The sequence below is a fragment of the Furipterus horrens genome, unplaced genomic scaffold (assembly GCF_987537825.1).
Source record: "Furipterus horrens unplaced genomic scaffold, mFurHor1.1.pri manual_scaffold_6, whole genome shotgun sequence".
Taxonomy (NCBI): domain Eukaryota; kingdom Metazoa; phylum Chordata; class Mammalia; order Chiroptera; family Furipteridae; genus Furipterus; species Furipterus horrens.
Window position 1 is genome coordinate 84,717,064 of NW_028327176.1, and position 17,887 is coordinate 84,734,950.

A 17,887-nucleotide genomic window follows, 5' to 3' on the forward strand; every position below is an offset into this window, starting at 1 on the left:
CCTGGCTGAATAGCTCAGTTGATAAGGGTCTCAGATACTCCAAAATTGTGGGTTTGATCTCCAATCAGGGCACATACAAGGGTCAACCAATGAATGCACAGATAAATGAAACAATGGATCAATGTTTCTCGCGCACTCTCAAGTCAATAAAATTTTTTTTTTAAAGTTAAATCTATACAAAACATAGCCCTCACTTGTGTGGCTCAGTGGATTGAGTGCTGGCCTGTGATCCGAAAGGTTGCTGGTTTGATTCCCAGTCAGAGCACATGCCTGGGTTGCAGGCCAGGTCCCCAGTGTGGGGCATGCAAGAGGCAATCGATGGATGTATCTCTTGCACGTTGAAGTTTCTCTCCCTTTCTTTGTCCCTCCCTTTCCATCTCTGTAAAAGCAAGTAAAAATTAAATCTTTAAATGTATAAAAAATAAAAATTAGCAGAACTTGTTAACTGACTCTCTGCTGTCTGACCCTGCTTCATACTTTTATGATTAACTGGACTTATCAGACACTACTGTTGAGAAGTGAAACACTGATTCCAATTAACAGCAACTGGTAACTCCATATTATTGGCTTTTTGGATGCATTTTTTTGTTTGTTTGTTTGTTTCTGAGATGGGCTGCGGGCACCCCAGGCATCTCTGGGCTTCCTGCCTCTACTTTCCTGGATCAAAATAGGTTAGGATCTTTACCTAATTAGCTATTCTCATAAGGCTTCTGTTACCCTCCATACCCACACTCCCCACCAAACTGGCTCATTCTTTTGACACCAAAGCTTGTTCCCCTGCTAGTAAATTAAAGACCTCTGGCATATGTTTAGATTAATATGTGATATCTATGTGATAGAACCATAACTACTCAACCATGTCTTTACTAGCCTGGAGAACTAAAAATTTGACCTGGTAAGTAAAAGATAGATCTTTCATATTTGCAGAAGATAGAAATTCTTTGAAATGGGAAAATCTTTCAGTATCAGACTACACTTGGCCAACAAAGCGATGGATCTTAGACCTTTAAGAAAACTTGTTGTCAATCAGAGGAGATCCTTTTCCAAGACACTGCACTTGTGTACATACACTATATTTTTCAGATTTATTATTGAGTGGTCCTGAGTCTTGGAGTAAATGACCCTGGACTAGCTATTGTCTCCTATTACCTGGCTCCTTGCATTGCAGTAAGCCTCTAAATCCTGGAATCCTTCAATTCAGAGTATCCTCTCCTTCCAATGTCTTAGCTCTTTTCATCTACTGATTTGTTGAATGATTCATTCTAGAAATAACTTTTTAATCTATGAGGTGCCAGGTGTAGGGTTGAAAACAATCAGCATAGTCTACCCTCATGGCACTTCCCATGTCTAATGGATATTTCAACTGCACTTCCTCATCCCAGCCAAGAAATCGAGAAATTGGTGCAGGGCTCTCCCAGAGCCCTTTCTGCATGTCAGTGCTGAGTCCCTGGTTCATCCCCATTGTTCTTCCCTCCCACAGCCATGGCCAATTCCTCTTCCTGGCCAATAGGAGATGGCAGAGGCTTGGAAGGAGGAACCCAGAGCATCCCCTCACATACATTTGTTTTTTTCTCTAAAGGAGAAGCAGCAGGAGAGTTGCAAAGAGCTCCACTTTATTATGAAAAGTTGTTTTTGACTTTTTTTTTAAACAGGCGATTGATAAGGAGAAATAGGGGAGAGTTGAGGTGCTTCATTAGTCACCCTACACCCTTGCAATTTAATTCATTTGTGAACCATTTAAATAACCAGGTAGGGTTACAGAGTTAAGATTCTCAGACTTTCCTCTTGGGGAAAACAGGCCTAGTAACACTGAGCAAAAGTGGAAGAAGCCATACCTCCAGGTCACTCCCAGTGAGGTGACTGTGGGGGGCTGGGGAACAAAGATTTCACATGAACATGGAAAATAGGTGTGGCTTGTAAACCTGGGACTTTGGTGGTGGTGGTGGTGGGGAACTGGGTGTGTTTGTAAACCAGGATGCGGTCAAGAGAGGAGGCAGGAGCTGTAAACAAAGGGGCAGGGACCTAAGGGACAGGAGAAAGACATGCCTGTAAAAGGCCTGGAGGCCAGCCTCCCAGGGAGATGAGTGCTTATATCCTGAGAGCCTGAGGTGGGGGCAAGCAAGGTTTTCTTCCACCCCTCAGTGAGCTCTGTGCTCTCCCCTCAGGACTTGGGGCACCTAGGGTGCACTAGCATGCCTGATGCACTCACATTGGGGACTTTGGGTCGAGGTGGAATTTGGGCTCTGTCTCCAGAAACAGGATGAGGAAAGCAAGTTGGAAGATGGTGATTGCCCTTCCCCACCAGACTCATTTTCAGGGTCATCTGCTCTCAATCTTCTGGAATTCAGGATCTTCAGTTCTGAGAAGGAGGGAGGTATGTTCCTGTGTTGGAAGAGGGTCACCTTCGGCAGGACTCATCTGTGGGAGAGGAGGCAATAATGATAGAGAATGAGTGAGGGCCTCTGACTCCTGCCTTCTCTACCCACTCCCCTTACTGAAGGCCAGTTGGCATAGGGATGTCACCTAATACAGTATCTTCCACATCCTGAGTGCTTGTTACTATCAGTAACAGCAGCCATTCTCACTTAGTTCATATTCTGTGCCAGGCATTTTATAACTCATTTAATCTCACAATAACTCCAGGTGAGGTTAAGTAATTTGATGTCCCACCATGGTTCTAGGTGCTTCATAAAAATTACTTAACCCTCTCATCAACTCCAGAAGGTAGTTTTTATTAATCCCATTTCATATAGAATAAACTGAGGCCAACCTTTAGGTTATTTCCCTGAGGTCACAACCATAAGAGAAGATAGAATTCAGACTCAGGCCTGACTGTCCCAAACCCTGTGTTTTAAACCACACTAGACTGCTCAGAAAGAGCCCTGGTTTTAAAATCTGGAGACCCGATCTGTACATCGCCTCCCGGAACCTCAGTTTCCCCATTTGTTAAATAAGCGGGTTGAACCAAAGGACCTGGCAAGCCTTCAAGCACCTCATTATCTTTCCCTTTCCTTCGGGACCTCAGTGCCAGCTCTCAACAGTAGGCGGTGCCTCCACTCACCCACTATCAGCGCCTTGGTGCGAAGCCCACCCTGGAGCTCTGGAGGCAGCTCTTCCTCCTCCTCCTCCTCCTCTTCATCGTCGGGCTGGGCCGCTGGGGCGCTGGCAGCACTGGGAGTCTCTGGATCCTGGCCCAGCTCCTCTAACACCGAGTTCTCTGAGGGGTATTGATATGTGGTCTCCAGGGCTGTCTCACTGAAGGATATCTTGAGCTGCGGATGGAAGGGCAGGAAGGCAGAGGAAACAGGTCAGCGGGCCTTCAGCTCCTCAGGAGCAAGGTGAGGTGCAGGGCTGGATGTGGGCACCCCGCTGACTTGGCCCTTCCATCCACTCTGGGTCCCAGTTTTCTTCTTAATGCTAGTCCTTCAATCCCAGATTTTCCCTCTTCAATCACATTGTTTCAAAAGGTGAGACTTTGGCCTGAGCTTTGGCAGGAGCCTGGGTGGTAGAGGCGAGTAATACAGGACCACGGTTCCTAACTCTTTAGGGTGTGGAAGGCAGAAGGTGGAGTAGAAACCAAAACCATGGAAACTAAGTCCTGTGATCAGAACTGAGTATTTGGGAGTCTTGGGGCTATCAGGAAGGCTACACTGAGGAGGTGAGATTTGAGATGGCCGGGGAGGGAGTCCCAGGGAAAAGCAAGGGCAGTCCAACAGAAGGGCCAACAGATTCTTCCCCCAACACATAGGGAAAAGGACAAGCCCTTGAGTCCCTGAAAGGTACAGCTGGGAGAGGTGACAAGGACAGAGAGGAAAGTCCATGCAAACATAGGGTGGGGGTGGAGAGTACACCAGGATGGACACGCAGAGAAAAGTAAAACACCAGACAGGACCTGGAGAGGATAGAAACTCCTTGCAAACACAAGCCCAGCTGTTCTCACTGCTGTTCTACCCTTCCCCTTTGCCCTCCTAGGAAGCTCAGGGGGAAGGGGTAGGGTGGGATTAACTCTGGAGCCAAAGGGATTATGGAGACAAACAGGAGAATTCCATGTGAACTGCTTGGAAAGGCCCAGATAATCTATCCAGGCCTTCCCTGGCATCTGTTTTGAGAAATTTGGGTCCGGTTTCCTGCACCCTCATCTCAGAATGAACTGGGATGTGAGAAGCCTTGGAGGGTAGCTGGACAGGCGGTTGCTAACACATGCATCCACACAGGAGGCTGGAACTGACAGACTGTGTCACTCCTTGGCTCCAAACCCTGCATCGGCTCCCCATCTCACGGGGGGCAAAAGCCAGAGCCTGACAAAAAGCTTACAGGATGCTGCTCAGGTGCCACACCCTCACCTCTTAGGCATCCTCCATTCCAGCCACACAGGCCCACTGTGGGCACTCCCACCTCAAGGCCTTTGCACTGGCTGTTCCCTCTGCCTGGAACGCTCTTCCCCCAAATATCCCTATGGCTCTCTCTCTCCCAATCACCCTATTATAAAGTTGTCACAATCATTCCCTTATACCCTGGCCCTCTAGCTTCCTCTTATCCCTTGTCTTTTTTTCCCCCATAACCACCTTCTAACCTAACAGAGAACTTACTTATATCCGTGTGTCTGCTGTCAACAAGAATATGGGAGATGCTTTACTGGGCAAAGAAGGGTTCATCCAGACTTCAGATGAGGTCCCTACAGAGGACCAAAGCTGAGGGAGCTATGCTGGGGGAGCCCAGCCTGTATACCCTGGACCCCAGTCTCTCTCTGAAACAGGTAATAGAATCAAGTGATAGCAACCAAACCCCTTACATCTCAGTTTCTCAAAAGGGACCACTTCTGGTTCTGTTACTGACAGATTTACCCAAACTTCTGAGAACCCATTTCTGTTTTCTTTTCATATCCCCTTTCAGGATACCAAGCTCAGTAGTTTATTAGCAACTCTGAAAAAGGACTCACTTTATGTGCTTTCAGTCCATGTTTGACTCTCCCCTCACCCTGCTTCTACACCGCCCCCCGCCACCGCACCCCACCGGAACTTCTGACTGGGCTTCACAGGAATGTACAGCCTGCATGGAGGGGGGCCGGGTACAGAGTGGGTGACTCACTGGCTCCTCTCATCAGCTATATAAGGTCACAAGGGGGCTGGAGACGGGAGGGGCTGGTGTCTCAGCTGAGGGCCCTCTGGGGAAGGGCACCAGCCACAGCCCATCCTTGGGGCTCCAGTGCCAGGCCTGGGATTTCTCTGAATAAGGCTGATGGAATAGCCTGCATATTAGTTACTTAGGGAAGGCAGGGGTGGAGGGTGGGGTCCTCCTATCCCTGCGCCAGTGCACGCCAGCCCCTCATGAGCTGGTGTTGGAAGAGGGCAGAGGGGAAGGTGCATGGGTCTAGAGAACTCTGCTGTTTCTTTCCCACCCCCACCCCTAGTTCTGCTTCCTTCTTCTCTCACCACATCCTGAGCAGTTCTGGAAGGCCAGGGCCCCGTGTTCCTCACTCAGCCCCACCAGCCTTCCGGCCCCCACCCCAGGCTTCCTGTTTGGGTGATCTGCTTCCGGTTCCCCAGCTCCCTGACCTAGGTATGGTCACCATCACAGGCCCTGTCCTGCACTCAGATGGCTCCTGGGCTTTGGGTCCCAAACTTTATGCTTCCCTCTGCTCTTTCCACCTGAAAAGCACAAGCCAACTAACTCAGTAGAATGTGACTTTTCTGAACATTTTTTTCCTGGCTGTTCCTGACCTACCTCCTTGTTTGGTCAGAGGGCTTGGGATGGACTCTGGTACTGCTCAGGGATGGGAGCTTAAGCTTCTTCTGATGATGAATAGGGGGATCAAATGACCCCCAAGCTTATTCTAGGTGTTTGGTCCCTGTAGTTTCCCACTGACACTGAGGATACAGAAACCAGATCTAAGGACGTCATATGTGGGATGAGTACTGGAGACTAGGAAGGGCTTCCCTGTCTCTGGGCACATGTGTGAGGTGCAGGGGGGCTCTCTTTCCTTAGAGATTTTCAAGCTGAAAATGGACTGGTGTGAAGGGAAGGGACTAGAGAATCAGTAGGGGTGGAGCCAGGCTGGGGGAGTTGTCAGCCTAGCTTTTTCCACTTTCCTGCACATCCTGATTCCAGTTTAACCTATGGCCCTCTGCTGGCCTCAGACCGGGCCCCTGTCCTCAACTCCCGTTGGACTCCCTGCTCTCAGCAGTGCCTCCAAATGCACTTCTCTTTTTCCACCCCAAGGCGAGGGTGAGGCCCGGGTTGCAGGAAAGGAAGGAAGCCAGTCCTGAGAAGGGAGGAGAAAGCCAGGGAGAAAGGCAGGAAGGGGGTATATTGGAAGAAGAGAAGGCTTTTCTTGTCCCAAGAGAGAAGAGAGCACTGTCTGAAGCAGTGGCCCCGCTGGGGGTGTGCAACCCAGAGGTCACCTACTTTAAATGCCCTCTGTGTGGGTCTCTCCCATGGGGCACACTTGTTCTTTGGCCAGCTCTGTTCCATTCCACACACCCCCTCCATCCTAGGATGTCCCCACTCAGCTCTGTCTCCCTCTTCCTTGTACTGTGAGGCCTTTCTCCACTCACGTCTTTCCTCCATTTCTCCTTAGACTTCCTGCCCCTACATTCTCTCTCTGGAAAGCTATAAGGGCTTTCACCTTGATGGTCCTGTTATTATAGATTAAAGGTTGTTGGCTTGTTTCCCACCAGAGGGGCTGGGCTGGGTCACAAACTCAAGAGGAAAAGAAGGAAAAAAATGGGGAGGGGGGACCTCAGAGCCTGAGGGAGCAGAGAGTAAACAGCCTGGGTACACCTTGAAAGAGACACACCCAGGGACAGCACTCAGTTATGGGCAGGATCCTTGGGGCCTGGAAGTGAATGGAAAAGGAGGGCTTCAAAAAGGAAGGGTGTGTTTCAGAGTAGAAGGGGTGGCAACAAGAATTAACAATAAAGGAAGACCAGAATACAGGAGTATAAAAAAAGATGAGTTTAGAGCCCAGAAGGAACAGACGAGTGGGCTTCTAAGAAGTCTGGCTTGGCTGCTCCCTACCTGTTTGTGGTGCCTTTCAGGGGACCCCTTGACAAGGCAGCTGCGGCTGAGGCGGAGGTAGCCCCCCAGGACCAAGATTTCCTCAGCAGTCGGGTACCGCTTCTTCCCAGCCCCAGGGACTGTAGCATCAGTGGTGGCTGGAGTGGCAGGGGATGCAGGGGGGACAGACCGCCTTGGGTTGACTGTGAAGGTGTGTCCACTGCGGCGTGGGGCCCCCACCCCTGACCCTGCCTTCACCCCATAGAACAGCCGGCTCATGAGGGGATCCCCAGGGAACTGGGGGGCAGGTGGGGCTGCAGGTGAGGGAGACAGAGGGGCTGCGGGTGGGGGCCGGAGTTCCCCAGCTTCCTCTTCCTGCTGTCTAGAGCCTCCAGTCCCAGCATCCTCTGGTGTGAGGGGGCAGGGCACAAAGTAGCGGTTCTGCAGGGTGCTCAGAGACCTGCCCTGAGCTCCTGCCTCCTTTTCAGCCTCCCCTTCTCCAGCCTCTGTACCAAGAAGCCCCAGATGCTTCTCAGCAGACTCTGGAGGGGCTGGCTTCTGAGTCTGAGTCTCTGTGTCCCTGGGTGTCCATTCTTGAACCTTCCGAGAGTACAGGGTCCAACTCCACCCTTCTGTCAGCCTCAAGTCCCCCTCGCCATCCTCCACAGGGCTGGGTCTCTGTTCTGCTGCCTGCACGCCTCTAGAGCTGTTGTCTGGAGCCTTCCATGTCAGAGTCTCAGACAGCCCTGTAATCTCTTCTGAAGCCATCCTTGGAACTGGCATGTCTTCTCTTCTACCACAGTCCTCTGAGCTGTCTTTTCGTTCTCTGCCTGAGCTCAGCCTCCATTCTGAGGCCTCCAGTTGTATCAAACTTTGTTCCTCAGACTCTATGGAGTCAGACTTCCATTTATGTGCCTCTGTCAGGCCCAACTGCTGGCTGTCAGACTCCGCGGGGCTCAGTCTACTTTCCACCACGTCTTTTCTCCTAGGGCTTTGTTCTTGAGGCTCTGCCAGACTCAGACTCTGCTCCGGTGCTTCTCCAGGGTTCAGCCTCCATTTCCGCACCTCTGACAGCCTGGAGATCCTGTCTCCAGGCTCTTCTGGTTTCTGCCTCCAGTCCCGAGCCCCCAAAGGCCTGGGGTTTGGTTCTCGGGCTCCCCCTACCCTCAGCCTCCTCTCTCTGGCTTCCTTGGGACTGAGCCACTCTTCACTAGATTCTCTTCCCTTGGGGCTTGGATCCCTCATCTCCCCAGGGCTGGGTCTCCACTCTCTGGCTTCCAAAGGCCCAGGCCTCCTTTCTCCAAGTAGCTCATCACTCCGGTGCTGCTGCTGCTGCTGCTGCTGCTGCTGCTGCTGCTGGCGCTCCTGCCGAATAAATCGGTTCTGGTGCACTGGGCCGATGGCCTCCAGGAGGACCGCAGACTTGTCTGGATCTGGAGGTCCAGCCTCTGTAGTCCCAGACGCAGGGCTAGGCTCCCCAGGAAACAGACCAAGCTTGGCCCGGCGGCGCTCCAGGAGCCCCCGTTTCCAAGCTGGCATCTGGGACAGACGCTCCCTCTCCGCCTTCTCCCGGCCCCGAACGGCTGCCTCCTCCTGCCGGCGCCGGGCCAGCAGCTGTAGCTTCCAGTCTGGGATGGTGGCCATGGTCGCCTTGAGGTGAGGGTGGGGAGTACTGGGGGGCAGAGAACAGGAAGGAGATGCTACTGAGAGGCGCAGGGGGTGAGCCCGGGGACGCGAGGACAGGAAGTGGAAGGGAGAGGTAGGACAGAGAAGGGCAGAGGAGCTGAGGGGGAGAGGGCAGAGGGAAAGAGGAAAATGAGACAGGGCAGAGAAAGGAGAAAACCAAGAAAATGAAGAAAAGGCTATGGGCCAAGTTGATGCGGGGTGGGGGTCGGGGGGAAGAGTCAAAGGAAGAGTGGAGATTCAGATTTGACAGTTCAGGGTTAATGGATGTCAGAGACGGTCCCAAGGATGTGAGAAGAAAGAAGGGCGAAAAGAGAAGTTGGTGTGAGGGGGAAGAGAGGAAAGTAAGGCTGCGGGTGAGGGGGACAGGGTATGGGCGAGACGGCCTCACCGCTATCCCGGGGGTGGTGAGAGAGTGGGGACGGAGGTCAGGGAATCCCGCCGGAGCGGGGGCAGCAGGACCTGAACGGATGTCGGGGTAGTGAGGAGGGGCGAAGACTTGAAAGGTCTAGGGGAGCAGGGTCAGAGGGTAAAGGAAGCTCCGCGGATGCAGCCGGGCACGTCTCTGCTCCCGAAGTCCAGGCTCCCCTTCCAGCTGTGCTCCAGCCCCGCCTCCCGCCCCCCTCCGCCCCAGGGCGGGCCAGGGAAATACCCTCCCCCGGGGACTTTCAGAACCCAGGCGCCGGGGCTGCCAGCGCATTCCCAGAACCCTGACGTCCACCCCGACCCCGGCGCGTCACCCACGCCTGCCTCCCCCACCTGCTCTGCCCGTGACCCAGGAGCGCCCAGGATCCGCTCCGCGCCTCTTCTCTCCGGAGCCTTCGCGTCCTGGGCCCCGAGTCTCGGCTCTCACGGAACCCTGACATTGCCAGCCATCCCCGCCCCGCGCTGGCCGCACAGACAACCTCAGCACAGAGGTCCGGGCCAGGGGCGTGAGTGAGAACAGAGCGAGCAGAAAGCCCTCCCCAAGCCTGAAGCACCTCAGTCAACTCACATGCTGCGGGGCTCCCAGGGGAGGGTGCGGAGGAGCCTGGCCTCCGGAGAGAAGGAATCAAGAGAGATCTGGAGACCGGAGGGAGGGGCGGAGGGGGAGGAGTGAAAGTGGGAGCCCTAAAGGAGGGACGAAGACAGACCTTGGGGCCGGGCGAGGGGGAGGGGAGCGGCGACCGCTTTGTCTGAGGACAATGGGGAGAGGGAAGGGGGCGCGGGGCGGAGCCCGAGGAGGGGGTGGGACTTCGCTCTCAGCCCCCTTTTCCGGTCGTCACCCCTGACCCTCCACTCTGAGTCCCAAGCGCCCCTCACCTCGCTCCTGCCCGGTAGCCTTCGAGAACCCAGGTGTCCTGACAGCCGCTACCCCCAGCCCGCCGACCCTGGGCGGCGGCTCGTGACTCAGGCCCCTCAAGGGACTTGGGGAGGAAGCAGCAGCTGCTCGGAGCCCGGCCCGCCCTTCCCATCTTCTGCCGCTCCTCCCCACGCTTTGGCCTTGAGGGCCAGCCTTTGTCGTTGTAGGGTCCCGGGCCGCCGCCAGGCCGTAGGAGGTTCGTGGGGCGGGGGACGGCAGGAGAGGCGCTCGGAAGCCAACAGCTTTGGAAGCTCGCTCCCCTTCCGGTGTTACTGCCTACTTTTTTTTTTATTTTAGCTCTCGTCTCCTATGAGTCCCATGGTCTTCGGGGACATGGGCAATGTGGAAGAACTGGGCTGCTCCGGGAAGGTGGGGTGGGTCCACCGGAGGTGGCCGCCGCCTAGAGGTCGCCAGAGGTGTCTGTTCAGGTTCGAGTTTGGCGCGCCCAGACTCTGCCCTGCAGCTTAAGACACAGTGACAGGCTGCGCAGCATAAGTAGAAAAACCAGGCTGATATTTATTTTCCTGCTGCTCATGCTCCTCAGGAGAGCAGGGAGCCCTTAATTGCCCGAATTAAAGAGCTGAAGAATCCTCTCACTTAAGTTTGGTCGGACCCCAGGGGCGGGGCCTAAGGAGGTGTAGAGGCCTGCCAGTGGGAATGGCGGAGCTAGCTGCAAGTAGAACCTGGAGGGGCAGCCACCACTTGTCAACCTTGTAGAACCCAGCAGAGCTCCTAGAAGCACAAGCTAGACCTGGAGAAGGGATCCTTGGGGTGCAGGGAGGAGTAACTGTGCCAAGGGAGTGGTCAGGCTGGACCCTTCTCTTTTTGAGGATGTCGGGGAAGGGGTATCAAGCCCTAAACTGTGAGGAGACCTATAAGTTCCCCACCACTTCTTTCTGGCTGGTGAGAAGTGGACCTTGAAGTTCTGAAACTCAGAATTTAGGGATGGAGATGGACCCAGGGAGTGGAGTGGACAGGACAGTCCCTTCAGTCCATGGATTTGGGCCTCTGGTCTGAAGCAGCCAACACCTGGATGTCAAGGGATTTGAATTCTGATGGGGAGAGGAAGTACAGGGCTTGAAACCAGGGTTAGCTCCTCACTAGGCCTCACCCTCCTGGGGCCGGGAAAGCAGGTGAAGTTTTCTTTGCAACTGGGCCCGGAGGTAGCGTAGATCTTGCTGATCAAGTCCGTGAGCCAGGCCCAGGTAGAGGGTAAGGAGGAGAGCAAGGAGGAGGCGGTCAGTGCCCAAAGTGGGCACCACCCACAGCACTGTCAGTAGCTCTATACACACTGGGTGGCGCAGGTGGGAGAAGAGTCTCAGAGCCCGGGGAGACTTCAGGGCCAGAGGCTCCCCCAGCCCCAGCACATGGTAGTACACCTAGGAGTAGGAGAACAGTTTAAAAATGGAGTCAAGCCCTTTTCATAACTTAGCCACCTTTTCCTCCCCTTCCAGGCACACTGCTGCTGTAATTCATACCCAGAAACCACCCTTCTAAGTCTTGGGCTTCTGACCCTCATCTTCAGGCCTTGAACCTTCCACAGACAAGGAGGCCCTTGGTTTTTGGCCTTTGAGGAAGGGCCGAGGGGAGACTATCATACAAGAAAGGCAGGTAAGGTAGCTGAAAGCAAGAGGAAGGCAGAAGAGCATGGGAGGGGGAGGAGGAAAATCCTTGGAAAGCCAAGAGGTGTCCTAGAAAGGATGAAAGGTAGGGATCTGGGAGCCTCACCTGTTTGAGGCCCATGAGCTCTGCGTAGTCAAAGACGAGCAGGATGCTGAAGATGAGGAGCCAGGAGATGACGTGAAGCACAAAGCACAGGAGGGGCACCCAGGTGGCCCACGGCTCGGCTCGAGCTGCCCACAATACAGGGCCTCTGGGAATGGGTTCCCAGTATCGCATCACCAGCTGGGGAAGGATGAGGGGCTGGGAGACCTAAGCCCAAAGGCTGCCCCAACCTGAGACTGGCTTGCAGCTCTCCCCACTATTACCATGAGCATAACCAACAAATATTCAGCACGTGGAGGGTGCTGGGTGGGGTCCCAAGGATGTAAGGATGATCCATCTACCCAGAGGACTTACAGAATGGATGAGGGTGATCAGAGTGGTGCATAAAGTAGCCCTTGCCAAGCCCCCACTGAGAAGACAGATGAATATTAACTGGGAAGCCTTCTCTTGTTTTTGAAGAAAGGGTAGGGCTGAGGAAGAGTTAAGGAGAGAATCTCAAGTGGTACATGAACAAATTGCTGAGGTGAGAATGCACATTGCATACATGCTTGGGGAATGACAAGCAGTGCACTCTTCCTGATAAAAAGTAGGGTATGTGCTGTGGAGGAATGGAAGCTGAGATTAGAGTCGTGAACACCCTCAGGTCTCCTAAACCCACATTTTTATCAGAAGCCTAAGGTCCTTGCCTGTGCTATCAAGGGCATCCTTCCCAGACTCTGTTTCCCTTAAGAGTCTTAGCTTCCAGGGCCTCATACCTGCAAGGCCAGGGCAGTGCATGCCACGTACATTGACCTCTGAAGAACCCCAAAGTACCGAGACATCCACACCTTCACTATCTCAGTTGCCATGAGGCTGTGCTGCCCCACAAACAGTAGCAGGAGCCCCAGATCCCAAGCCAGAGGAGCAAGAATGCTGCGGTCTTGAAAGGCAGCCAGCCATCCCTGGTAGGCATCTAGGGCAGTTGGAGAGAGAAAAGAACAGGACTCCCTACCCTCATCTCTTGAGGTCCCAGGCCATGTCGTTCAATGCTTTCAAGAACCTTAATGCTCCCTCTGTAGGCTTTGCCTCCCCCCACCCCCCCACTCCCTCATTTCTTATTTCTTCCCTTTTTCCCAGGCCTCCTTTAGAGCTGGGGAAGATGATTCCTGTTGGATGGTCACAAAGGCATGGCAGGAGAGGCCACCCTTTGCTCCTCTCATTTCACTTCTCCAAATGTCCCCTTTTTTGACACTCTCCTTTCCATAGTCCTGTCTACAAAGCACTTTCCTTAATGTGCCCTGCTTATCGCCCTTCCCCAAAATCTCAAGCCTCACTGTCCCGCCTCTCCAAATCGCTAATCCCTGACTTCCTAATATAGTTTCTCCGGCAGTTTCTCAAAATCTTTCTCGGTTGTAGTTCCCTCTACTGGACTTTCCCAATCTTTAGTCTACGTGCCCCGCCCCACTCCCTCTTCTCTGGCTCCACCTCCCTGCCCTAGAGCTCATCCTCGATCCCTCCAGCTCACCTGGACCACCAGACTTCGGCATCCCTCCAAGAAGAGGCCGAAGGGAGGTAAAGCGCACGAACTCCACTCCGGTGCCAAAAGCCAGGATGAAAGAGGCGAGGGCAGCAGGGACCAGGAGCAGTGCAGGGGCCATGGCGAAAACCAGAGGGATAGGGAAGAGGCGGGCTCGGGATTCCCGCGGCTGGAGACCCGGCCCCCGGTCCCGCCCCCCGACCGGGACCTGCCCAGAGGGGCGGGGCCTCTGTCCGCTGCCCGGGTTTCCGCCCGCGCAGTCCCTGGAGGCTTGGCCTGGAGCCGTAGGGCCCAGTCCCGGGTGCTTCTCTTGAGCCTACGTCACCGCTTCACAGAGAGAATGTTAGAATCCCAAATTGGAGGTGAAAGGGCAGTAGTTCTGCAGCCACTCACGTGGGTTGAATCCTACCTCGGCTATTTTTTTCCCGCCTAAAATACAGCTCCTCCTTTACAGGGTTCTTGCGGAAACGATAGGAAGCCCCTTTCTTTAATAGCACTGCAGAGTCAGAGGTTCTAAAGCCTCAGTTAACGCAATAATAAAGGGTGAGAAAACGGCTGAAAACCCAAAGCTGTGAGTCACCTCCTACATCTTGTTAGACTGAAAAAAGTAACTATTTTACCACAAAATAAGTTAACGATTATTCTGTAACATTAAAATGTTGAGTTGTTGCTTCTCTATTTGCTAAGAAGTGCAGAGAACTTCTCTAACACTACAAGATTTGTTCTTTTTATTTATTTATTTTCCCACCAACTGTGTTCTTTTTAAAAGAAAATTTATTTTATTGATTTTAGAGAGAGAGGAAAGGAGAGTCAGAGACAGACATCAGTCAGTTTGTTTTTACACTTATTTATGCATCCATTGATTCTTTTATGTGCCCTGACTAAAGATTGAACCCCCAACGTTAGGGTATCAGGATGATGCTCTAGCCAAGTTCTCTACCCATCCAGGGCAAGATTTGTTCTAATAATGCCAAAGGCTGTTGATTTGTAACCATAACAATAAAAAAGTAAAAACATTTGTGGTAGAGGCTTTGTTGATTATAGTTGTAAATGTTGCAGCAGGAAAATTTTATCCAAGCTTCTAATTAAACTATGACTACTCTGCAACCTCATTAGTTGGACCTGACTTGTTAAAAACCACTAAGCTCTTTTGTGTTAGCATATTTTCCCTTACAGACCTCTTGGTAATACAGACTAATGTCCATATCTAAAAATCAATATAAAGTAAGGTTTTCTCCACCAGATTAATTTTTTTAATTATATTTTGATTATGCTTACAGTTGTCCCAGTTTTTCCCCATTTGTCCTTTTCCACCCAGCAACCACCACTCCCTCAGGCAATCCCCACACAATTGTTCCTGTCCATGGGTCATGCATGTAAGTTTTTTGGCTACTCCATTTCTTATACTGTACTTCCCCATGGCTATTCTGTAACTACATATTTGTACTTCTTAATCCCCTCACATTTTCACCCATTCTCCCACATCTGCCTCCCATCTGGCAACCATTAAAATGCTCTCCGTATTCACTATTCTGTCTCTGTTCTTGTTTACTTAGTTTGTTTTTAGATTCAATTATTGATATATTTTTCCTTGCCATTTTATTGTTCATAGTTTTGATCTTTTTCTTCAATAAGTCCCTCTAACATTTCAAATAATATTAGCATAATGATCGTTTGGTGATGATGAACTCCTTTAGTCTTTTTCTTGCCTGGGAAGCTCTTTATCTGCACTTTGATTCTAAATGGTATCTTTGCTGGGTGGAGCAATCTTGGCTGTAGGTCCCTGCTTTTCATGACTGAATATTTCTTGCCACTCCCTTCTAACCTTCAAAGTTTCGTTTGAGAAATCAGCTGACAGTCTTATGGGAACTCCCCTGTAGGTAACAACCTGCTTTTCTCTTGCTGCTTTTAAGAGTCTCTCTTTATCTTTAATCTTTAACATTTTAATTATGATGTGTCCTGGAGTGGGCCTCTTTGGGTCCAGCTTCTTTGGGGCTCTCTGTGATTCCTGGACTTGCATGTCTGTTTCCTTCACCAAATTAGGGAAATTTTTGTTCATTATTTCTTCCAAATAGATTTCAAATTTCTTGCTCTTTCTCTTCTCCTTCTGGCACCCTTATGATGCGAATGTTGGGACACTTGAAGTTGTCTTAGAGGTGGCTTACAATCCGCATTTTAAAAAAAATTCCTTTATCTCCTTGTTGTTCGGATTGGTTGTTTTTTGCTTCCTTATGTTCCAAATCATTGATTTGGCTCTCAACTTTACCCACTCTACTCTTATTTCCCTGTAAATTGTTCTTTATTTTAATTAGTGTTTCCTTTCTGACTGGATCGTTTTTATGCTGTTGAGGTTCTTACTAAGTTCCTTGAGCATCCTTTTAACTAGTGTTTTGAACTCTGCATCTTATAGGTTGTTTATCTCCATTTTGTTTAGTTCTTTTTCTGGAGTTTTGGTCTTTTCTTTCATTTGTGCCATGTTTCTTTGTCTCCTCATATTGGCAGCCTCCTTGTGTTTGTTTTTATATATTAGAGCTGCTATGGCTCCCCTGTCTTGGTAGTATGACCTAATGTATTAGGTGTTCTGTAGGGTCCAGTGGCATAGCCTCCCCTTTCACGCAAGCTTGGTACTCAAGGTGTGTCCTTCGTGTGGGCTGAGTCCTCTTGTAGTTAAGACTTGATTGCTCTTTGCAAGTCAATGGGAAGGGTTTACCCAGGCTAGTCAGCTGCAAAGATTGGCTGTGACCCTGGCCACAAATCTCCACCCTCCATGGAGCATCAGCTGTGCAGGGGCAGGGTGGTGGTGCTCTGATATGGTCTGTAACTGTCCACTGCGTGTGCAGGCCCTGGGGTCAGCCCCCACTTGTTTTGCCTAGGGCCACCCTGACTGAGCTATAAAGCAATCTGAGATGGTTGCTACTTGTGCTGCGCTTGGAGATTCCCAGGTGAAGCCAAGCTGTGAATCTAGGCTAGCTGCTGCTAGTACTGGGCCTGGGGCCACTTAGCAAGAGGTATGGGGGCTGGGGGTCACTGAGGTCAACTGTTGCTTGTTTGAGAGGCTGTAGGAAGTTGTGAAGCATGAGCCAAGATCAGGCATTCATATGGAAAAGCCACTGTTAACAGCTTGAGTGGGCCAGTAAGTTGGGTGGCATGGAGCTGCAGGGGATCTCCAGGGAGGGAAGAACACTGTTAGCCAGGTTGATGGAGACTCAGATATGGTACCTGCCTGCCAGCTCTGTGGGGGGGGGGGGGGGCTTCAGAAAAGGGACAATGGCCTCTGCCTCTCTTTCTGTCTTGGAGAAAGCTGTTCCCCAGCACTCACCTTGATGCCAGATACCTCGGTTCCTCCCTGTATGCCACTGGTGCCTTTCAAGCTACTACCGTGGTGCTGGAGCTCAGAGGGAGTGAGACTGAGTAAGTCTGTGTGTGGGTTCTTTAAGAGGAACTACTTGGACTTCAGAAGTTTCTTCCATTGACTCAATTCCCGCTGGTTTTTGCACCAGAAGTTGTAAGGACTTATCTTTCTGGCACTGGAACCCTGGGCCTGGGGGCCTGGTGTAGTGCTGGGACTCCTTACTCCCTAGATATCCCTCCCAAGTTTTTATCCACCACACATGGATGTGGGACCAACCCGATCCATGTTTCCGCCCCCCTACAAGTCTGGATGGATGTGGTTTCTTTAATTCTATAGTTGTCAGATGACCATTCAACTCAATTTATGATGGCTCTGAGTGACGGTTCTTCCATAGTTTATGTGTAATTTTTTTGCTTTTAAAAATTTTATTTATTTTTAGAGATGATAAGGGAGGGAAAAAGAGAGGGAGAGAAACATTGATGTGTGAGAGATATATCAATTGGCTGCCTTTCGCACACCCTCACCTGTGGACCTGGCCCACAACCCAGGCATGTGCCCTGACTGAGAATCGAACCAGTGACATTTAGGTTTGCAGGCCAGCAATAAATTCATTGAGCCATACTAGCCAGGGCAGTTTAGGTGTAATTTTGATGTGGTTGTTCAAAGAGGCAAGCCTTGTTTACCTATGCCGCCATCTTGACCAGAAGTGTCTCTCCATCAGATTTAAAGACCATGTAGTTAAGAATCTTCTCCCAGTCTTTTGGCTCTCTGAGCAGCACTCTGGCAGTGGGCAAGAACAAGCACCTTATGAATGGTGGTGAAAAGGGAGCCAAGAAGAAAATCATTGATCAATTTACTGAGGAAGACTCGTGTGATGCGAAAGCACCAACTATGTTCAACATAAGAAATGTGGGGAGCCCTGGCTGGTGTGGCTCAGTGAATTCAGTACCAGCCTGTAAACCAAAGCGTTTCTGGTTCAATTCCCAGTTCAGGCCACATGCCTGGGTTGCAGGCCAGGTCATTTGGGGGCACGCGAGGGGCAAACACACATAGATGTTTCTCTCCCTCTCTTTCTCCCTCCCTTCCCCTCTCTCTAACAATTAAATGTTTCAAAAAATGTGGGGAAACACTAGTTCGAGATTTCAAGGAACCAAAGTCACATCTGATGGTCTCAAGAGTCGTGTTTTCGAAGTGAGCCTCGCTGATCTGCATAAAGATGAAATGCATTTAGAAAATTCAAGCTTATTTTTGAGGGTGCTAAGGGCAAAAGCTG

The 17,887-nt window shown here is 51.3% G+C and overlaps 2 protein-coding genes across 8 annotated transcripts; both read right to left on the bottom strand.

Annotated features, from left to right (window-relative positions):
• Positions 1 to 1,592: 1,592 nt before the first annotated feature.
• PPP1R18 (protein phosphatase 1 regulatory subunit 18) lies at positions 1,593 to 10,261 on the bottom strand. Of its 5 annotated transcripts, XR_016511988.1 has the most exons (5): positions 9,982 to 10,261; positions 7,018 to 8,668; positions 5,570 to 5,648; positions 4,590 to 4,675; positions 3,206 to 3,272 (listed from the first exon to the last, which is right to left on the bottom strand). XR_016511988.1 is itself a non-coding variant. In XM_090282028.1 (4 exons), exons 1-4 carry the CDS (start codon positions 10,131 to 10,133, stop codon positions 2,399 to 2,401), a joined length of 2,034 nt encoding a protein of 677 aa, XP_090138154.1. In that variant the 5' UTR covers positions 10,134 to 10,245; the 3' UTR covers positions 1,593 to 2,398. The 5 variants fall into 5 exon arrangements, 4 of the variants coding, with proteins under 4 accessions (XP_090138154.1, XP_090138157.1, XP_090138155.1 ...); XM_090282028.1 differs by lacking the exons at positions 4,590 to 4,675; positions 5,570 to 5,648 and adding an exon at positions 1,593 to 2,418 and having other exon boundaries at positions 3,062 to 3,272; positions 9,982 to 10,245; XM_090282031.1 differs by lacking the exons at positions 4,590 to 4,675; positions 5,570 to 5,648; positions 9,982 to 10,261 and adding exons at positions 1,593 to 2,418; positions 9,674 to 9,731 and having other exon boundaries at positions 3,062 to 3,272.
• Positions 10,262 to 10,513: 252 nt separating this feature from the next.
• NRM (nurim) lies at positions 10,514 to 13,454 on the bottom strand. Of its 3 annotated transcripts, XM_090282033.1 has the most exons (4): positions 13,251 to 13,452; positions 12,502 to 12,698; positions 11,750 to 11,926; positions 10,514 to 11,400 (listed from the first exon to the last, which is right to left on the bottom strand). In XM_090282033.1, the coding sequence occupies exons 1-4, from the start codon at positions 13,381 to 13,383 to the stop codon at positions 11,122 to 11,124; spliced, it is 786 nt and encodes a 261-aa protein (XP_090138159.1). In that variant the 5' UTR covers positions 13,384 to 13,452; the 3' UTR covers positions 10,514 to 11,121. The 3 variants fall into 3 exon arrangements, with proteins under 3 accessions (XP_090138159.1, XP_090138160.1, XP_090138161.1); XM_090282034.1 differs by lacking the exon at positions 11,750 to 11,926 and having other exon boundaries at positions 13,251 to 13,453; XM_090282035.1 differs by lacking the exons at positions 10,514 to 11,400; positions 11,750 to 11,926 and having other exon boundaries at positions 12,496 to 12,698; positions 13,251 to 13,454.
• Between the last annotated feature and the right edge of the window lie 4,433 nt (positions 13,455 to 17,887).

What these genes read in the sequence shown, in the direction of transcription:
- PPP1R18 (XM_090282028.1), bottom strand. Translation starts at nt 10,133, where the DNA reads ATGGGAAGGGCGGGCCGGGCTCCGAGCAGCTGCTGCTTCCTCCCCAAG. An exon ending in CTGAAAGGCACCACAAACAG is followed by an intron (nt 3,273 to 7,017) that starts GTAGGGAGCAGC and finishes TTCCATCCGCAG; the next exon opens with CTCAAGATATCCTTCAGTGA. An exon ending in CACCAAGGCGCTGATAGTGG is followed by an intron (nt 2,419 to 3,061) that starts GTGAGTGGAGGC and finishes CCTCTCCCACAG; the next exon opens with ATGAGTCCTGCCGAAGGTGA.
- NRM (XM_090282033.1), bottom strand. Translation starts at nt 13,383, where the DNA reads ATGGCCCCTGCACTGCTCCTGGTCCCTGCTGCCCTCGCCTCTTTCATC. An exon ending in GCCGAAGTCTGGTGGTCCAG is followed by an intron (nt 12,699 to 13,250) that starts GTGAGCTGGAGG and finishes CAACTGCCCTAG; the next exon opens with ATGCCTACCAGGGATGGCTG. An exon ending in AGCTCATGGGCCTCAAACAG is followed by an intron (nt 11,401 to 11,749) that starts GTGAGGCTCCCA and finishes TCCTACTCCTAG; the next exon opens with GTGTACTACCATGTGCTGGG.